Here is a 20,422-nt window from a genome sequence, read left to right on the forward strand (position 1 = left end):
AGACAAGGATTAGAAGACAAGTGGTTTGACTAGATAGCCTCATCCACCAGAGGGCAGACAGCAGAAGCAAGAAGAACTACAATCCTGCAACCTGTGGAACAAAAACCACATTCACAGAAAGATAGACAAGATGAAAAGGCAGAGGGCTATGTACCAGATGAAGGAACAAGATAAAACCCCAGAAAAACAACTAAATGAAGTGGAGATAGGCAACCTTCCAGAAAAAGAATTCAGAATAATGATAGTGAAGATGATCCAGGACCTCGGAAAAAGAACGGAGGCAAAGATCGAGAAGATGCAAGAAATGTTTAACGGAGACCTAGAAGAATTAAAGAACAAACAAACAGAGACGAACAATACAATAACTGAAAATGAAAACTACACTAGAAGGAATCAATAGCAGAATAACTGAGGCAGAAGAACGGAGAAGTGACCTGGAAGACAGAATGGTGGAATTCACTGCTGCGGAACAGAATAAAGAAAAAAGAATGAAAAGAAATGAAGAAAGCCTAAGGGACCTCTGGGACAACACTAAACGCACCAACATTCATACTATAGGGGTCCCAGAAGGAGAAGAGAGAAAGAAAGGACCCGAGAAAATATTTGAAGAGATTATAGTTGAAAACTTCTTGGGTGGGAAAGGAAATAGCCACCCAAGTCCAGGAAACGCAGAGAGTCCCATACAGAATAAACCCAAGGAGAAACATGCCAAGACACATAGTCAATCAAATTGGCAAAAATTAAAGACAAGGAAAATTGTTGAAAGCAGCAAGGGAAAAACGACAAATAACATACAAGGGAACTCCCATAAGGTTAAGAGCTGATTTCTCAGCAGAAACTCTACAAGCCAGAAGGTAGTGGCATGACATATTTAAAGTGATGAAAGGGAAGAATCCACAACCAAGATTACTCTACCTGGCAAGGATCTCATTCAGATTAGATGGAGAAATCAAAAGCTTTACAGACAAGCAAAAGCTAAGAGAATTCAGCATCACCAAAACAGCTTTACAACAAATGCTAAAGGAACTTCTCTAAGTGGGAAACACAAGAGAAGAAAAGGACCTACAAAAACAAACCCAAAACAATTAAGAAAATAGTAATAGGAACATACATATCGATAATTACCTTAAATAAACATGAATGGATTAAATGCTCCAACCAAAAGACACAGGCTCACTGAATGGATACAAAAACAAGACCCATATATATGCTGTGTACAAGAGACCCACTTCAGACCTAGGGACACATACAGATGGAAAGTGAGGGGATGGAAAAAAAATATTCCATGCAAATGGAAATCAAAAGAAAGCTGGAGTAGCAATACTCATATCAGATAAAGTAGACTTTAAAATAAAGAATGTTACAAGAGACGAGGAAGGACACTACATAATGATCAAGGGATCAATCCAAGAAGATATAACAATTATAATTATCTATGCCCCCAACATAGGAGCACCTCAATACATAAGGCAACTGCTAATAGCTATAAAAGAGGAAATCGACAGTAACACAATAATAGTGGGGGACTTTAATACGTCACTTATACCAATGGACAGATCATCCAAACAAAATTAACAAGGAAACACAAGCTTTAAATGACACAACAGACCAGATAGATTTAATTGATATTTATTGGACATTCCATCCAAAAACAGCAGATTACACTTTCTTCTCAAGTCCTCATGGAACATTCTCCAGGATAGATCACATCTTGGGTCACAAACCAAGCCTCAGTAAATTTAAGAAAATTGAAATCATATCAAGCATCTTTTCTGACCACAAGGCTATGAGATTAAAAATCAATTACGGGCTAAAATGTACAAAACACAAACACATGGAGGCTAAACAATACATTACTAAATAACCAAGAGTACACTGAAGAAATCAAAGAGGAAATCAAAAAATACCTAGAGACAAATGACAATGAAAACATGATGATCCAAAACCTATGGTATGCACCAAAAGCAGTTCTAAGAGGGAAGTTTATAGCAATACAAGCCTACCTCAAGAAACAAGAAAAATCTCAAATAAACAATCTAACCTTACACCTACAGGAACTAGAGAAAGAAGAACAAACACAACCCAAAGTTAGCAGAAGGAAAGAAATCATAAAGATCAGAGCAGAAATAAATGAAATAGAAACAAAGAAAACAATAGCAAAGATCAATAAAACTAAAAGATGGTTCTTTGAAAAGATAAAATTGATAAACCATTAGCCAGACTCATCAAGAAAAAGAGGGAGAGGACTCAAATCAGTAAAATTAGAAATGAAAAAGGAGAAGTTATAACAGACATCACAGAAATACAAAGCATCCTAAGAGACTACTACAAGCAACTCTATGGCAATAAAATGGACAAATTCTTAGAAAGTTATAACCTTCCAAGACTGAACCAGGAATAGAAAATACGAACAGACCAATCACAAGTAATGAAATTGAAACTGTGGTTAAAAATCTTCCAACAAACAAAAGTCCAGGACCAGATGGCTTCACAGGTGAATTCTATCAAACATTCAGAGAAGCGCTAACATCCATCCTTCTCAAACTCTTCCAAAAAACTGCAGGGGAAGGAACATTCCCAAACTCATTCTATGAGGCCACCTTCACCCTGATACAAAACCAGACAACGATACTACAAAAAAAGAAAATTACAGACCAATATCACGGATGAAAATAGATGCAAGAATCCTCAACAAAATACTAGCAAACAGAATCCAACCACACATTAAAGGGATCATACACCATGATCAAGTGTGATTTATCCCAGGGATGCAAGGATTCGTCAATATACGCCAATCAGTCAATGTGATACACCATATTAACAAATTGAAGAATAAAAACCATATGATCATCCCAATAGATGCAGAAAAAGCTTTGACAAAATTCAACACCCATTTATGATAAAAACTCTCCAGAAAATGGGCATAGAGGGAACCTACCTCAACATAATAAAGGCCGTATATGACAAACCCACAGCAAACATCATTCTCAATGGTGAAAAACCAAAAGCATTTCCTCTAAGATCAGGAACAAGACAAGGATGTCCACTCTCACCACTATCATTCAACATAGTTTTGGAAGTCCTAGCCACGGCGATCAGAGAAGAAAAAGAAATAAAAGGAATACAAATTGGAAAAGAAGAAGTAAAACTGTCACTGTTTGCAGATGACATGATACTATACATAAAGAATCCTAAAGATGCCACCAGAAAACTACTAGAGCTAATCAATGAATTTGGTAAAGTTGCAGGACACAAAATTAACACACAGAAATCTCTTGCATTCCTATACACTAATGATGAAAAATCTGAAAGAGAAATTAAGGAAACACTCCCATTTACCACTGCAACAAAAAGAATAAAATACCTAGGAATAAACCTACCTAGGGAGACAAAAGACCTGTATGCAGAAAACTATAAGACGCTGATGAAAGAAATTAAAGATGATACAAACAAATGGAGAGATATACCATGTTCTTGGATGGGAAGAATCAATATTGTGAAAATGACTATACTACCCAAAGCAATCTACAGATTCACTGCAATCCCTATCAAATTACCAATGGCACTTTTTACAGAACTAGAACAAAAAATCTTAAAATCTGTATGGAGACACAAAAGACCCCGAATAGCCAAAGCATTCTTGAGGGTAAAAAACGGAGCTGGAGGAATCAGACTCCCTGACTCCAGACTATATTACAAAGCTACAGTAATCAAGAGAATATGGTACTCGCAGAAAAACAGAAATATAGATCAATGGAACAGGCTAGAAAGCCCAGAGATAAACCCACGCACCTATGGTCAATTAATCTACGACAAAGGAGGCAAGGATATGCAATGGAGAAAAGACAGTCTCTTCAATAAGTGGTGCTGCGAAAACTGGACAGCTACATGTAAAAGAATGAAATCAGAACACTCCCTTACCCCATACACAAAAATAAACTCAAAATGGATTAGAGACCTAAATGTAAGACTGGACACTATAAAACTCTTAAGAGGAAAACATAGGAAGAACACTCTTTGACATAAATCACAGCAAGATCTTTTTTGATCCACCTCCTAGAGTAATGGAAATAAAAACAAAAATAAACAAATGGGACCTAGTGAAACTTAAAAGCTTTTGCAAAGCAAAGGAAACTACAAATAAGACGAAAAGACAACCCTCAGAATGGGAGAAAATATTTGCAAATGAATCAACAGACAAAGGATTAATCTCCAAAATATATAAACAGCTCATGCAGCCCAATATTAAAAGAACAAACAACCCAATCCAAAAATGGGCAGAAGGCCTAAACAGACATTTCTCCAAAGAAGACATACAGATGGCCGAGAAGCACATGAAAAGCTGCTCAACATTACTAATTATTAGAGAAATGCAAATCAAAACTATAATGAGCTATCACCTCACACCAGTCAGAATGGCTGTCATCAGAAAATCTACAAACAACGAACGCTGGAGAGGGTGTCGAGAAAAGGGAACCCTCTTGTACTGTTGGTGGGAATGTAAATTGATACAGCCACTATGGAGAACAGTATGGAGGTTCCTTAAAAAACTAAAAATAGAATTACCATATGACCCAGCAATCCCACTCCTGGGCATATACCCAGAGAAAACCATAATTCAAAAAGACACATGCACCCCAATGTTCACTGAAGCACTATTTACAATAGCTAGGTCATGGAAGCAACCTAAAGGCCCATCAACAGACGAATGGATAAAGAAGATGTGGCACATAGATACAATGGAATATTACTCAGCCATAAAAAGGAACAAAATTGGGTCATTTGTAGAGACGTGGATGAATCTAGAGATTGTCATACAGAGTGAAGTCAGTCAGAAAAGAAAAACGAATATCGTATATTAACGTATATATGTGGAATCTAGAAAAATGGTACAGATGAACCGGTTTGCAGGGCAGAGAGTGAGACACAGACGTAGAGAACAAACATACAGACACCAAGGGGGGAAAGTGGTGGGGGGAGGTGGCGGTGGTGTGATGAATTGGGAGATTGGGATTGACATGTATACACTAATATGTATAAAATAGATATTTAATGAGAACCTGCTGTATAAAAAAATAAATTAAATAAAGTTCAAAAAAAAAAAAAAAAAAAAGAAGGCAAGTGGTTTGAGAAATATCCCCAGAAAATCATTGCTATGGGAGTAGGGAAGAGAGATGTGGGAAGGGAAGATTATCATCAAGAGGCTGACAGGGTGGGCAACTCGGGCTCTGTCTAGCTGGGGAAATCTGGGAGACAGGGAAGTACATGTCTCAGAGTCACCCTAAGAAAGCAGCCATGTGCGCTCATGTACCTGCTTATCCATCCAACTCCCACGCATCATGGACCGAGGACAATGCCCTTGGCCCAGCCAAGAGAGGCCCCTAGAGAAGAATCATATTGCTTGCAGCCTGGCCAGTTCCTTTGTTCTGGAAAGGTGAATGCCAAGGGCATGTGGCTACAAATCATTTTCCTGTACGAATTCCATTGAACCAGTTTAACTTCTTGATCGGTTTTCCATATGGCACTGACAAAGGAGTTCCCTCCTCTCTTTTTCTTTTTTTTTTTCATTTTCACTTCTGTCCTACTAGAATTAACCGATTAGAGTTTCAGCTATTGTAAGTTTTCTTCTGTGGCCGTTATTTCTTCCGAATCCAGTTTTCCCATCTCTGCTTCTAAATGTTACTCTGCAGATATCACCATGGTCGTTTAAATTTTTGTTTGATTGCATCCACTGAGAAAGAATAACCATTATAGATGAGATTAAGAGAAACAGAGAGTTCTGCCTATATATCAGCCGGTCACTGAGGTCATTGTGAACATTACCCCTCAAATAGTCTAAGATTGCTCTGTTGCCCAGCACCACTGTAACCCAGCTTCACCTCTTATGTACTTGTGTGAACTTCAATGAATGTATCGGTGAGCCTCCCTAAGTCTCAAATTACTCTTCTGTAAAATTGTGCTAATAATATGATAGAGACTTCTTAACTTGTTAAGAATAAGTTAAAGTAAATCCATTAAAAGAATTCCTGGCCTAGAATAAGTGTTCAATATGTGCTATTTAGTACTATCATTGCTGTTGTTATTTAATATTTTTGTATAGTGGTTTCCCTGCTTATCCAGGGGGGCATACGTTCCACGACCCTCCAGTGGATGCCTGAAACCGCGGAGAGTACTGAACCCTACACATACTATGTTTTTCCCTATACATAAAGCTGGATTTATAAATTAGGCACAGTCAGAGATTAACAACAATAACTAATAATAAAATAGAACAATTATAACCATATACTATAATAAAAGTTATGCGAATGTGGTTTTTCTCTCTCAAAATATCTTATTGTTACAAATTTAATGCCTTTTCCGTCTTAACTAAGCACTTCTCACCCACCGTGGCTTTAACTTTTGCAGTTTGAGATGCGACAGCAAAACTAGCACGGCTTTCTTTTTCCGAATTCTTCACAATTTCACAGAGAGAAGATTTCTTCTTACCACAGATCTTAGCAACCTTGGCATAGGATTTTGTTTCTTTCCTTATTAAGTGGAGAACGTTCACCTTTTTACTTAAAGGTAGCACTTTACGGCTTCTCTTTGGCACATCTTAATTGCCAGCATCACTCCTTTTAAAAAACTTTTTTTTAATTTTAATTTTTTTTGGCCGTGCCACGCGGCGTGCGGGATCTTAGTTCCCCGACCAGGGATCGAACCCCTGCCCCCTGCAGTGGAAGCATGGAGTCTTAGCCACTGGACCACCAGGGAAGTACCTAGTCTCACTCCTCTTGCACTTTGGAGCCATTATTAAGTAAAGTAAGGGTCACTTGAACAAGCACTGAGACACCAAGTTGGCTAAGTGACTACGGACAGGACACGCTGGACCAAGGGATCATTCACATCCCGGGCGGGACAGAGCAGGACGGCGTGAGATTTCATCACGTTGCTCAGAACGGCGTGCAATTTAAAACGGATGAGTTGTTGATTTCTGGAATTTTCCACTTAATATTTTCAGACCGTGGTTGACCACAGGTAACTGAAACTGAAGAAGCAAAACCGCAAATGAGGAGAGACGGCTGTAATGCTATGTCAGTTATTTCATATGCTACTGATCACTGTGCCATCCGCATATTTGTCAAGAGCAAATGGCTGTGACGAGATGACAGCCAAAATGTCTCACTTCGTTGGTAAAATACTTTCCTTATAGGGTTGCTCCGGTAGCGGGATGATAAAATACTATGTGCTACGAGCCTGGCACTTAGTAGGCCCTTAGCCCCTGCTTTTCCCCTTCTGATTTAAGATGTGTGCCTTGAGTCTGGAGGATAGGAGAAGTGTTACGATGAGCATCTGAAGCATTTCTAGAAGGCTGGCCTTCCTGAGTCCAGAAGGGTTTGAGATCTACTGATGTATGTGTCTTATGGAGCTAGAGTGAAGTTCCAGTATCCTTTCCAAAGTGTCTTAAGAACGGTGTGATTTGCTGTTCTTACTTTTATGACTCTCACTCTGCAATCAGCATTTCAGGATGCTTTATGTGCTATTTATAATTATGAGTTTGGATCGTTTCTATAAAATTTGTACACGTGTTGTGTGTTTTTGTCTTTTTTAGATTTAATTGTGGGTGCATTTGGAACAGGAAAAGTAGCTGTTTACAGGTATGTGGTTGGTGGTATGCAAATGCTCTTTTTATTGACATGTAACATTATATTAGTTTCAGGCATACAACATAATGATTCAATATTTGTATATATTGCAAAATCATCACCACAATGTCTAGTTGATAACATCCATCACCACACATAGTTACAGTTTTTGTGTGTGTGATGAGCACTTTTAAGATCTACCCTCTTAGCAACTTTCAAATATACAACACAGTATTATTAACTCTAGGCACCATGCTATATATTTCATCCCCCAAACTTATGTATCTTATAAACAGAAGTCTATACTTTTGGCCACTTTCATCCATTTCCACCTCCATCTCATCCCCACCTCTGGCAACCACCAATCTGTTTTCTGTATCTATATGTTCATTTGTTGGTTTTGATTTTTGTTTCTAGATTCTACATGTAGGTGCGATCATATGGTATTGATCTTTTTCTGTCTGACTTTTTTCACTTAGCATAATGCTCTCAAGGTACTTCTGTGTTGTCATAAATGGCAAGATTTCCTTTTTATGGCTGAAAGCCACACTTTCTTTATTCCTCCATCCGTGGACATGTTCTAATTGTCTCAAATGCATTTCTTTTTCGTTGTTAGTTTTGCCTTAAAGAGTAAATCCAAACTATCTATTTTGGAGAGCATTTAGATGCTCTTTGTAAAGTTTGGAGGAATATTTGCTCTCAATATTTTCCCCTTTCTTTCAGCCCTTCTGTCTTTTTTTTCTCATACCTCATGACCAAACTTCCAGCTTCTACTAACATAACATTAAATAAGATGTGAATCTTAGCAGAACTTCTAAAATGACACACTTTTTAAAGTTATTACATTTGAATACTTCTCTTTGCTTTGGAAATGCATTAAAATGTGCCTATAGATAAGGAATGCAGGGTGGGGGAGTGTTGCCATGCACCCTGGCCTCTATCATCAAGTGTGGACACTACATTAAGGAACAGAAATACCAAGAATTGGTAGCCTCCCAAAGCAAGAATTGAACAACTGTTCAAATGTGACAGGTCTGGATTTAAAAAACCTGGCCACTCCACACACTCACCCATTTGTAATCTTGGGCAAGTTTCTATAACTTTCTGAGCCTCAGATTTTTTTCATTGTAAAATGGGCATAATATTTACATTACAAGTTTATTTTTGTTGAAAGGATTAAGTGAGAATCTGCATGTAAGGTACATGGAATAATAAGTAACTGGTAGACAGTGCTACCAGTTACTTACTAGATTCTTCTTTCTTCTTAAAAAAAATTTAGATTCTTTTTTATTATTAAAAAATGTTTTATAGGAATGCAAGACACTAGGTCAGGATATCAAGACAAAAGGCAGAGGTCCAATCCAGGTGTTCTGGGCACGTAGTTCGAACCTAGGTCAACTCCCTGAGGGATTCTAAAGTCGGTTTCCTCAAGTAGGCAAGATTGTCTTCTTCATCAGTCCCAAGACATACTCAGAGGGCTGATTCATACTAGCCACTCTCCACTTCAGGGGGTAGAGAATCAGGTGATTGAAACTCTCAAAGTACCTGAAGGATGGGGCTGTGTTTGTGGTGGCCATGAAGATGCACCACTCAGAGCTGATGGAGTGAAACTGACTCATGGTCCCTCCACTGTGCTCTGGGTCTACATGTGCAACAAGGCCCTATTTCCCATGAGCTGCTCCCAGCCGATTACTGGACACAACAGGGATACAAATACAGGCCCACCTGGAGCTCCACTAGCAGGCAGATTTGGCTCAAGGGCTCCCCAGTGCCCTGGCTGGCGCTTCTTTCCCAGATCCTCTTTCGTTTCCTTACTTCTTCACAGGAATCAGACGTACGTCACACTCTGACTGCTGGTCCCAGCCTCCTCCCTCCCTCCCTCCCCTTTTTCCCTCATCAGTATTTGCCCTAATAAGTGTCTTGTGTGTCTAATCCTGTCTTACCATCTGCTCTTCCAAGGGCTGGAGCTAACACAATATTGAAAAGAAAAGTCACGTAACAGAGTACAGATAATAGCGCAAAGGAGTTCAGGAAAATTCCCATTGGGCGCCATTACGGTAATCACGGAATTGTTTAAACCAGTGCCCTAAACAACACGCTGCCCCAAGGCCCCGCCCTCCCTCCTGTCGGAGGAAAACAAGCAACACGTCGTTTCACACTGTCATCTGGAGATTTCACTCCCATTTCTCATATCTTGGCACCAAGCTTTATAAATATTGCCCCATTCCTTTTCCCAGTGACTTACTTTCTTGTCTGATTTATCCTCCCTGGGTGGTTGGAATGGAGTTTACTCGGCATTAGACCCTCTCCTCAAACTCGGCCGCACCATAGAAGCACCTGGAGGTTTTTGTTTTTGACATTCCAGTGCCTGGCCTTGACCCCGGGAGGCTGGCTTCTGTTTTTCAGCTCCCGGGGTGCTTCTGTTGTGCAGTCAGGGTTGAGAACCATTGCTCCACGTGAAGCGCAGCATGAGTCAGCTCACCCTCATGGGTTTAGCTCAATCTGCAAAGCTTGTCTACAAAATGATCGATCAGCGGTTCAAAATCACCAGCCAACATGGCGACAAAACTAGCAAAACTCGAGCACTTACAGATGCAACGTGAGTGACTGTAGGATGATGTACTTCCTCATATTCAGATGCGAATATGGACAGACCAGCAGGTCCCAGAGGAGAAATCTTTCACAGCCATGTCGCCAAAATACCGTGAGCCCCTCCACAGACAGAGAAGGTCCGTGAGCGTGGCTGTGCTTCATGGGCCCATGGCTCCTTTATTTGTATTCGTGAGCTACCGGATGTGTCTGGAGGTCGTTGGTTGAGTCTAGAGCCCACCTGTTCACTCAGTGAGGGGAGTTCTTGGCACCGGGGCCGGGAATGTTGGCCGTGGCCTCTAGAGGTGGAGCAGTGGGCTTCTGCCTGCCCCTCCTGGGGCTGGTTAAAACCGTGTGTCTTCTCCCTGCAGAGCGAGGCCAGTTGTGACGGTGGGAGCCCAGCTTCTCCTGCACCCGGTGATCATCAATCTGGATAATAAAACCTGCCAGATTCCAGAATCGATGGCATCTGTGGCCTGGTGAGTCAGTGCGGTGCTGCCGGCCCGCTTAGGCAGACTCAGATCACCTGGAGATCTGGTGAACATGCAGCTCTGGGGGCCGCAGGCCTGGGATGGGGGCTGAGACTCAGATCACCTGGAGATCTGGTGCACATGCAGCTTTGGGGGCCGCAGGCCTGGGATGGGGGCTGAGACTTTACATTTCTGAAGAGGCTCCAAGGGGGTGCTAATGCTGTGGGTCTGTGCACCACATCTGAGTAGCCAGTTGTTAGTCTTTCAAAAGAAAAATAAAAGGATCTCTGACACGATGCTGAACTTTTGCTGTTATGGGAAGGCCATTTCTCCAATCTACAGGCTCCACGTGTGATGAGAAACAAAAACACTTGAGAAAATTCCCGACAAAGCAAATCTTGGAGATCTCTTTTAGAATCTTGGCGTACTAAAATACACATTAACCAAACTGAAAATATAATAAAATACCTTGATGCTTGTATTTGCATATGCATATGGAAACCACTTTTCAGACATATGTGTTGTCCTTTTTTTTTTTTTTCTTAAATAGGCTTGAGTTAAATTACTTGGTTTCCTGTGCTGAAAATAGATGTCAGTTTTATAACCTCACATCTGTATACAATGAGACAGAAGGTAAACATTATAAAAATAGAGATTTTTGTGTCCTCAACTATATTTCTGTGGCCATGATCTCATCGTCAGGAATAGTCCTCTGCCTGGCCTGTAGGCGGACAGGCTCACACACCTTCTGAGAGTGTTCCTCGTGAATCTGGCCGGTCACCCGAAGGCAGTAAGAAATGGAACTTGGCTGTAGCACAGCTCAAGGAAATGCCACTTTGCTTCTCAATATGTAGGTCCTCCAGGGTCAGAAGTCTGTCACATTGGGTAATGCCTTAGGGTATATTCTCTGAAAAATCAACAAACATTTGGAGCATTTGAGATTCACCTCCATTTTCAGATGATATGGTCGGTTCCTGAGAAAGTCAGAATGCAGAACGCACCAGTCTATAGACCCATAGAAGCCAGTTTCAGCTCGTTGCTCATGGCCTTGGACAGGGGTTCAGACTGGAGTCAAAGCCTTTGAGGGTGGTGGATGGGGGTGTAGAGGACCCTGAAGAATTCTTTGAAAAACCTCCTTTGCTGGGACCTCTCGGTTCAGGGAGGCCTGTCTTCCCCTTAAGCAGCTTCTGAAAGTAACTGGGAAATGCCCTGAGCACATTTTAAAATGGTATGAAACCATAAAATATTATAATGAAAACCTGATCTGAGAAAATATGTGAAAGAGCTAGCTAGCATCTCTCCTAACCCTGGATGAAATGAACATGAAATGAACAATGAGTGCTACTTGGGCACAAGTATTAAAACTTTGGTATTTCGCCCAACAGTCCTCTGTTCGCACATTCATCACTGAATGGACTTCTAGACTGAATTCTTTAAAGCATATATGTGTGGCACACTCTGGTGTGAAATGTTGTTACGAACGAGATCATCTTTTCTCAGGATTTTTCAGTTTTTGAATTTTTTAAAAAATTGAAGTGTTTTTTTTAACAGATTGTGGGATCTGTTTGGTTTTATGGAAAGAATATTCCTTTTTATTTTTAAAAAATTTTTTATTTTTTAATTGTTTTTTTCATGGAAAGGCATTTTATTTTAAATACAGCAGATTGGGAGTTTGGGATTGACATGAATGTTGCTTTTTAACAAGAAAATTGCCTTGTTTTCACGAACTCTTGTTGCATTAAATCAGATTTGTTACGTGGGCAAGTTACAATTATTTATTTGATTCTATTGCATCCATTTCCTGAAAGATGTTTTATTTTCACATACAAAAATTTTGAATGGGTAACTCAGAGTATTAGAAGATGGAAAATTAACAGCGGGTTCAGTCTCGAATGTGTTTCTCGGATACTTTTTAAAATGTATTATAGGAATTTAGCTCATTTTTAAAAAAATGATTGAAAAGCATTTGTTGATTTTCTTTTCTGTAATTTTTGTCTGTATTTGATATAATCTTGTATTGTACATCTGAAAACTATTAAGTAAACCTCTAACTGGGAAATAGTTCTCCATTTCCCTCAATGTGAATTTCTCTGCCTTTCAAACAGCTGTGTAATTTTTTTTTTTTTTTTGCGGTACGCGGGCCTCTCACTGTTGTGGCCTCTCCCGTTGCGGAGCACAGGCTCCGGATGCGCAGGCTCAACGGCCATGGCTCACGGGCCCAGCCGCTCCGCGGCATGTGGGATCTTCCCGGACCGGGGCACGAACCCGTGTCCCCTGCATCGGCAGGCGGACTCTCAACCACTGTGCCACCAGGGAAGCCCAGCTGTGTAATTTTATAAAGTTTCTGCTACTTGCATTTCTAAACTAGAGGAAAAAAAAAAAAAGCCAACCCATAAATATTCACATAATTGTTATCTAATGAGAAAGATTAAAACTATTTGGTAGGGCTTCCCTGGTGGCACAGTGGTTGGGAGTCCGCCTGCCGATGCAGGGGACACGGGTTCGTGCCCCGGTCCGGGAAGATCCCACATGCCGCGGAGCGGCTGGGCCCGTGAGCCATGGCCGTTGAGCCTGCGCATCCGGAGCCTGTGCTCCGCAACGGGAGAGGCCACGACAGTGAGAGGCCCGCATACCGCAAAAAAAAAAAAACAAAAAAAAAACTATTTGGTAAAAAAAAAATATTTTATAAATATAAAAGTTAATAACTATCCCCTTTTCAAATCTGGAAAAACTTTTCAGATATGCCTAACTTTATGTAAAACCTGATATTTGCCATCACTGAAAGAGCATTGAATTGGTTAGATTGAAAAGTGAATTGCTTTGTACTTTTAAGTCCTGTTTCACATTTATCTCATTCCTCTTCTCCCATATGTGGCTACGAGCACCATTACATCACCAGGTCATTATTCTAACCCTTCCTGCATTGGGTTAGGACTAGTATTAGAGGATTTGTAAGGTACTCTCCTGCCTTCTGAAGCACCAGAAGTATAGCCCAACAGTTTCATTTAGAAATTATGTGATGAGGGATCTGGCCTGGTTTAATGGAGTTGTTTTGCTCCAGTCAGACCTATTCATATTGACTATGATCATAAATGCTAGTTTGAAATTTTAATTCTAATTTAATAATAATTCACAGCTTTCTCTGACAACAAGTGTGTGTTATAATTAGGTATAGACCTGTGAGTGCACCTAAGTATCTGTTATATAAAACATACGATGTGTATGTGTTTATATATAACATAATATAAATGTTGTAAATTCAGAATGAATATTTCAGTGAGGTTTTCTTTTTAGATCAGAAGAGAATGCTTTGAAAGTTATAACTTGGCAACTCTTTTCTGCTAAAGACATCTATAAGCCAAAAAGTTTAGGTTGGAGTGCTATTATCAATAATTCAGTAAGTCGTAGCGGTTATTTAAACTTGTATGAAAAAGTTAAAATCGTCCACTTAATGATATAAAGGTAACAGAAAGGGGGAACTAAGAAGTATAGAATAACACTGACATATAATTTATAAACCGAGTGACCCTTCAGCTGATGACATCGTTTTTAAATCAAATTCTTCTCAAAAGGCGGAGATAATGTTCACATTCATAACTTTATCTCGTTTGCAAAAATTTTTATTGCTTCTCAATTGTGTTAGACAAAATACTGTATGTAAAATTATTTGAATCTATAGATATAATGATAATTTTATTACAAATAGGAATTTATCTTATACAAGCTAATGAGTTTTGCCTATTCAGTATAAGGATGAACAGAAAAACGGTCAACAATTTTAACACGTACCCAAGTACCTCCAAAAAAGTCAGACACAGAGAAAATTCCAATTTTGAAAGCCAGACCTGCTACAAAATTTAAAGATGTGATTAACTATTCATCTTTCTTGAATTATTCCAATTGAAGTGGAAGTGGGCTGGAATTCATGATTTCTCTGGGGAAGTGGTACAAACACTTGAAATAGCAGAGACATCTCGGAAAACGTTTGGCTTAATGGTATGTGACAAATTACTTACCCTGAAGGGAGACGTTGACTGAGGTCACGGGAGCTAGATGAATCCCAGATGTGACACATCTTCATTATATCTGACACAGGAAGCTGACACATAATTAAAGCACGACTAGAGATTATTTACTCCTTTTGGATTCTGTGGAAATATTCAAATCATACTAGAGTATTTACTAGTAAAAACGTTAAGGCTGTCGTTAAATCATACTTAAGTATTTTCTTACATTTTTACTTTCTTAGAAATGTGAAAAAGCCCCATCTTGATTGCTGGCGCTTAGAGCTTGACATTTTTCCATAGGGAGGTCAGCACATGCAACAGTCAGGCAGAGACCGCTGGCCGGTCCTCATTCCCTCCAAGGCCACAGGATAGACCCAAGTGCAGGCCATCCTACGAGCCACAGCAGGCACCTCCCTGGATTGAGTTTAGGGCATGTTCAAGGCAAAACTACAAAGGTCTCTCCTACATATCCATCCTTTTTTTATTGACCTTATACACTGTATTGTTGAGCTTACCAAGCCTGAGATGGTCACTCTACGCTCCCCATTTTCTTTCTTTTTCCCTTCCCTCTTCTGGTGTCTCTGCCTCAAATTATATCCCACTCCTGGCAAGTACCTGCCTGAGTTCTTATCTCCTTCCACGGAGAGTGGATTATGGGTTAATCGTACCGTGATGCTCCATGCCTCTCAGAATTAAATCCAAATACTTTTTTTTAATTGAAGTGTAGTTGATGTATAATATTATATAAATTACAGGTATACAGTATAGTGATTTACAATTTGTAAAGATTATACTCCATTTATACTTATTATAAAATATTGGCTATATTCCCCATGTTGTACAATATGTCCTTGTAGTTTATTTTATACCTAATAGTTTGCACCTCTTGATCCAAATTCTTTAACGTGATTTTCAAAGCCCTGTTCCCTACCTACTGACCCAGCCAGCCTCGGCTTCCTACAGCTTTCCCCATCTTTCTCTAACGCACCAGATTTCTTCAGGTTCCTCAAGTTAGGGTCACGTGCTTGCTCACCTCCAGGCTCTGCCACTAGCTGTCCCCCTGCTGTTGTGCCCAATTCTTCACTCCCTGGCACATGGAAGATATTCACATGCATTTCCTGAGAAAAAGGCAGCAAGTAATTGATCAATTAATCCACTGATTAAATCAATCGACCTCTAGTAATATTTTAAGTATTACCTTCCTATGTAATAATGTCACCTTTCCTAATCGTATTAGAATTGTTGGATATATATATGTATATAAATATTTTTTTGATAAGTATGTATATCAATCAATAAATATATGCATATTTATTTGTTTGGTTTTGTGTGTGTGTGTGTGTGTGTGTACACTAAGAGAAGTATAGAGGAAAAATAAAGCATTCGTTTTATCTGGGGTAAGGTAAAGGAAGTTTGCTACTTCAGATTGCAAAAGTTTATTAACCAATAAATTATTGATTATTATTTCCCCTAGCTTTTCTTTAAGAGTGTGCGCATCTGTGGCAGGCCAGAGCATTTCAAACACAATCGGTGAGCATATTTTCAGTTTTCCACTCCTATACCGTATCAAGAAAAGTCAACAGTAAGCGGTGCACAGACCATTTAAAGCTTTCAAAGAGCTCTTCGTCAGCACCAAGATTTCTGTTATAAATATAGGAACTTCTACATCAACAGTCCTTGAATAATTGGTACTGTCTGTAAGAACAGACCTAATTATGGGGGAAATGACTTTGTGTGTAAAACCATTATAAAACAAGTTGTTTAGCTTGGGGAGTATTTTATCAAATCTTTGCAGCTCGTGTATTGTTTTTGATCCCAACTATGGAAAAAATGTTTCCTGAATAAGCAAGCTGAAATAGGAATTCGTATCTCTGATAAAGCGCTACATTCACTGAATACTTTTCCTTTCTGGATTATATTTGCTTTATGTCTGTCCTTTAGGCCTGACTGCCGAGGTGCAGTTAGATTCCCTGAAACAAAAAGGAGCCATTAAACGCACGCTCTTCCTTGAAAACCATCAGTCACATCTCGTCTTCCCTCTCGTGATAAAGGGGCAGAAATCCCTCCAATGCCAGGATTTTATCGTTTACCTTCGAGTAAGTGTTCCAGAATCACCTTTCTGGCCTCTAACATTGAAGTCCAAATTCCAACCATTTTTCTCCATTTAAACATCACAGTGGTTCACACAGACCCACATCTATTTTCATTTTATAGGGGAAATCTTTAAAGCCACACACTCCTCTGTTGAGCCTGACTTCAGCCAACCTAATGATGTATTGCTTTTAATTCCGAAGCTGCTTCTTTTTTTCTTTTAATTGTTATTAGAGTATAGTTGATTTACAATGTTGTGTGAATTTCTGCTCCTAAGCTTCTTCTTGTTTTGAATACACTCTTTAGTACTAGTGCTAACTCAGGTGGTTTTCATTTCTAACTGCCTCCCCGCAAAAAACATAAAAGTTAAACACAATTTATTTGAATTTTTATCCTACGTGAGGATGTCTGGCCAGATTTTATCAATGTGCATTTCTGAGCCAACTTAGGAAAAGGGTGAGGCATTCGAAGGCTTTATTAAAAGTACGTTATAATTACATTTTTAAAGCAATGGATTTTTACAATAACTCCTAAACCCACCGTGAAATAAAAAGCCAAAACGTGTTATGATACAGTTATTTCATCTTCTTACCAGTGATGACGTTGTGAAGCCTCTTTTCATTTGGTCTCCTCTTTGAGGGGATATAGTAAGGGGAAAACCTGTAGAAAGCAGAGTTTACAAACACATTGTAGAACGAAAAGCTGGTGCACGACCCTCGTGTCTCATTATGACTGATACTGGCACCCGGCTGAAGGGCGGCATGCCCACTCCATGGTTTGGGAGTTCCTATGTGTCCAGACCTTGCTGCCGGTACTACCCCCTCCCTGCCCAGGAAGGTTCTGGTGCTTTTTCTAAGGGAACTTCAGATGTGCTGAAGGTGTTTTGAAGTTCATGCAAACAAGGACTTAAAGAGATGATAAGAAAGGAAGAGAATCGAGAGGTTTTCTTCCTCTGAGCCCAAGGGGACTTACAAATTCTGCCAACCTCATTAAGATAAAAATCCCAGTTCATGAAACTTTCAGTGACGTTTCCTGTGCAACTGATTTTTAACTGTGCAATTTGACCAATCCGTGTGAGTTGTTGAAGATCTGGAGAACCTGAAGATTCCTTCCAGAAGCATGTATTTCAACGAAGCCTAAATGATTCCAACTCTGAACATACGTTCATTAACCTGGCTTCTCTATGCCACGTCCACAGCATGTGCCTAGGCCCGCTGGGGTGGTAATTACTTCATGGTTCACTTTTAATGGCAGAGGCAAGTGCTGTCTGCCTTCCACCAACTAACATCTTGCAGCCATTTCACAGGGCCTTTCTTGAGTGTGTGATTACTTTCCCTAGGATGAAACCGAATTCCGAGATAAACTGTCTCCAATCAACATTAGTTTGAATTACAGTTTGGATGAATCCACCTTTAAAGAAGGTCTGGAGGTGAAACCAATATTGAATTACTACAGGGAAAACGTTGTTACCAAACAGGTAGGTCCTGGCCCGTCTTTGATGGTATATTCGCAGTCAGGCCCTGGGCATTGCTCCTGTGACCTTAAGATGAAATCCAGGCCCTTTTGTTTTCATTCCTGCATACACACTTGTAACATTTGGGAGATTTTCTGAACACGTTTCCTGAAACACTGCATCCCTGTGTTTTCAGAAGCCCTTCCCCTTGTGGAACCAAGATTTAATTTGTTCAAAATGTGGCTGTAATAGAAGCAGTACAGCCTGTAATCCTCAAAACATCGGCCAGAGTAGCATTCTTTACAGACATTTCAGAATGAATTGGAATCGGGCTCCTAAGTAAGCTAGCCTATAAGGGGAGGTCACTGCTGAACAGAGTTTCTAGCTAGGTAGGTTCATGCAGAGTGAAAGGAAAGCTTTGGTTTAACTTGTGGGATCATTCATAATTTTCAAGAGAAAGGACGGGATTCAGGTTTTCCCAGATTCTTCCTGATACATGTTTTTCCACAACACAGGCTCACATCCTGGTCGACTGTGGAGAAGATAACATGTGCATTCCTGACTTGAAGCTGTCAGCTAGACCGTAAGTTTAAATAAATAAACTTGTCCATTTTACCTAATGGCATACAGGTGTTTACTTAAAGCTTCTCTGGAGAAAGTATACACTTCCAGCCACTACCAAAATACGTGCACTGCGTGAAATTTCTGAGCTTGGCTACACTTTGGGTTAGCCTGTGGCTTAGGTCTTTGTCATTGGTGTCAAGTGACACACCCCAAGACTTTGCCTGAGCTGTTCCATCCTTCACCAAAAGTGGGGGGAAATGCTTCTGTTTGAAGTTAACTCATCTCTGGTGGTTCCGGTTGCTCTCCTCTCTACCTGCCTCAACCCATCCCCACCCCAGGAACTATCTTGCTGCCAGTGTTTGGAAGCTTCTTGGTAACCTCTCAAGGGGACTTTTTCCAAACTTCATAATCTAGCCAGTGTCCGAAGCAATAGCTTTGATTAAGGGTCACAAGTAGGCATTTCCAAATGCCGTTTCAATTTGAAGTCTGGAGTGAATTAAATGTCCTCAGAATACCTCACAATCAGCTATTTGAGATCTTCCTTTATCTGCCTCTTTCTTCCCTCTTATTTTCCACTTTGTGTCACACTCAGCTTCCCCTCCTACTTTCTAAACCACCTCTCTCCCTCTCTTCCCATTGCCCATCTTCCTCCTATGAGATGTTTTCAGGGATGTGCTGAAGCCGTCTCCTCCTGGTCTGTGAGCTAACTGTTAACTTTTCGGGAATTTTTGCTGGTAGATCGTTAAGTATGTTGGGAGCTTGAAACTGATCACAGTGGGAGGATTTACACCACTGGAATCGGCAAATGCTACACGTCCTGGTTTTCTTTGTTTCCTTTCGTTTTTGAGAACTGGTTGTTACTTTATTTATTATACAGGTTTTTAAAAAATAAATAAATACATAAATTTAGTTTTGGCTGCATTGGGTCTTCGTTGCTGCACACGGGTTTTCTCTAGTTGCGGCGAGCCGGGAACTACTCTTCATTGTGGTGCGCGGGCTTCTCACTGTGGTGGCTTCTCTTGTTGCGGAGCACGGGCTCTAGGTGCACGGGCTTCAGTAGTTGTGGCACATGGGCTCAGTGGTTGTGGCTCACGGGCTCTAAAGCGCAGGCTCAGTAGTTGTGGCACACGGGCTCAGTAGTTGTGGCTTACAGGCTCTAGAGCACAGGCTCAGTAGCTGTGGCACACAGGCTTGGCTGCTCCGCGGCATGTGGGATCTTCCCGGACCAGGGCTCGAACCCGTGTCCCCTGCATTGGCAGGCGGATTCTTAACCGCTGCACCACCAGGGAAGCCCTAGTATACAGTTTTTAAACGTTACTTTCCATTTACAGTTATTCCAAAGTAGGGGCTCTATTCCCTGAGTTGTACATACATCCGTGAGCCTGTCTCAGACCCAGTGGTTTGTACCTCCCCCTGCCCCCGCCCCCGATGTTGCCCCTTCCTCCACTGGTAACCACTAGTTTGAAGCGCTGGTTGTTAAATATTTACCAGAACACCCCTGGATGTTTTCCTGTCCTTCTCATCCAGACATAGTTTTGATTCTGCTCACCACCCCCTCATGACGATCCATCTTGTTTTTTTCCCCAGTCTTGCATGTTTACATCTTCCTCTAAGTCCTTA

General features: G+C 40.4%; 1 protein-coding gene across 1 annotated transcript in view; it reads left to right on the forward strand.

The window, feature by feature from the left end:
- ITGA8 (integrin subunit alpha 8) overlaps window positions 1-20,422 on the forward strand; it is a 180,798-nt gene that overhangs the window by 84,373 nt on the left and 76,003 nt on the right. Inside the window, exons 14-19 of the mRNA XM_029236499.1 lie at window positions 7,595-7,640; window positions 10,589-10,696; window positions 16,169-16,224; window positions 16,636-16,790; window positions 18,125-18,262; window positions 18,754-18,821. Coding sequence (XP_029092332.1) covers window positions 7,595-7,640; window positions 10,589-10,696; window positions 16,169-16,224; window positions 16,636-16,790; window positions 18,125-18,262; window positions 18,754-18,821 — 571 coding nt within the window. The remainder of the gene's footprint in view (window positions 1-7,594; window positions 7,641-10,588; window positions 10,697-16,168; window positions 16,225-16,635; window positions 16,791-18,124; window positions 18,263-18,753; window positions 18,822-20,422) is intronic.

This window comes from Monodon monoceros, unplaced genomic scaffold, assembly GCF_005190385.1.
Source record: "Monodon monoceros isolate NGI ecotype Baffin Bay Population unplaced genomic scaffold, NGI_Narwhal_1 Super_Scaffold_21, whole genome shotgun sequence".
Classification (NCBI taxonomy): Eukaryota; Metazoa; Chordata; class Mammalia; order Artiodactyla; family Monodontidae; genus Monodon; species Monodon monoceros.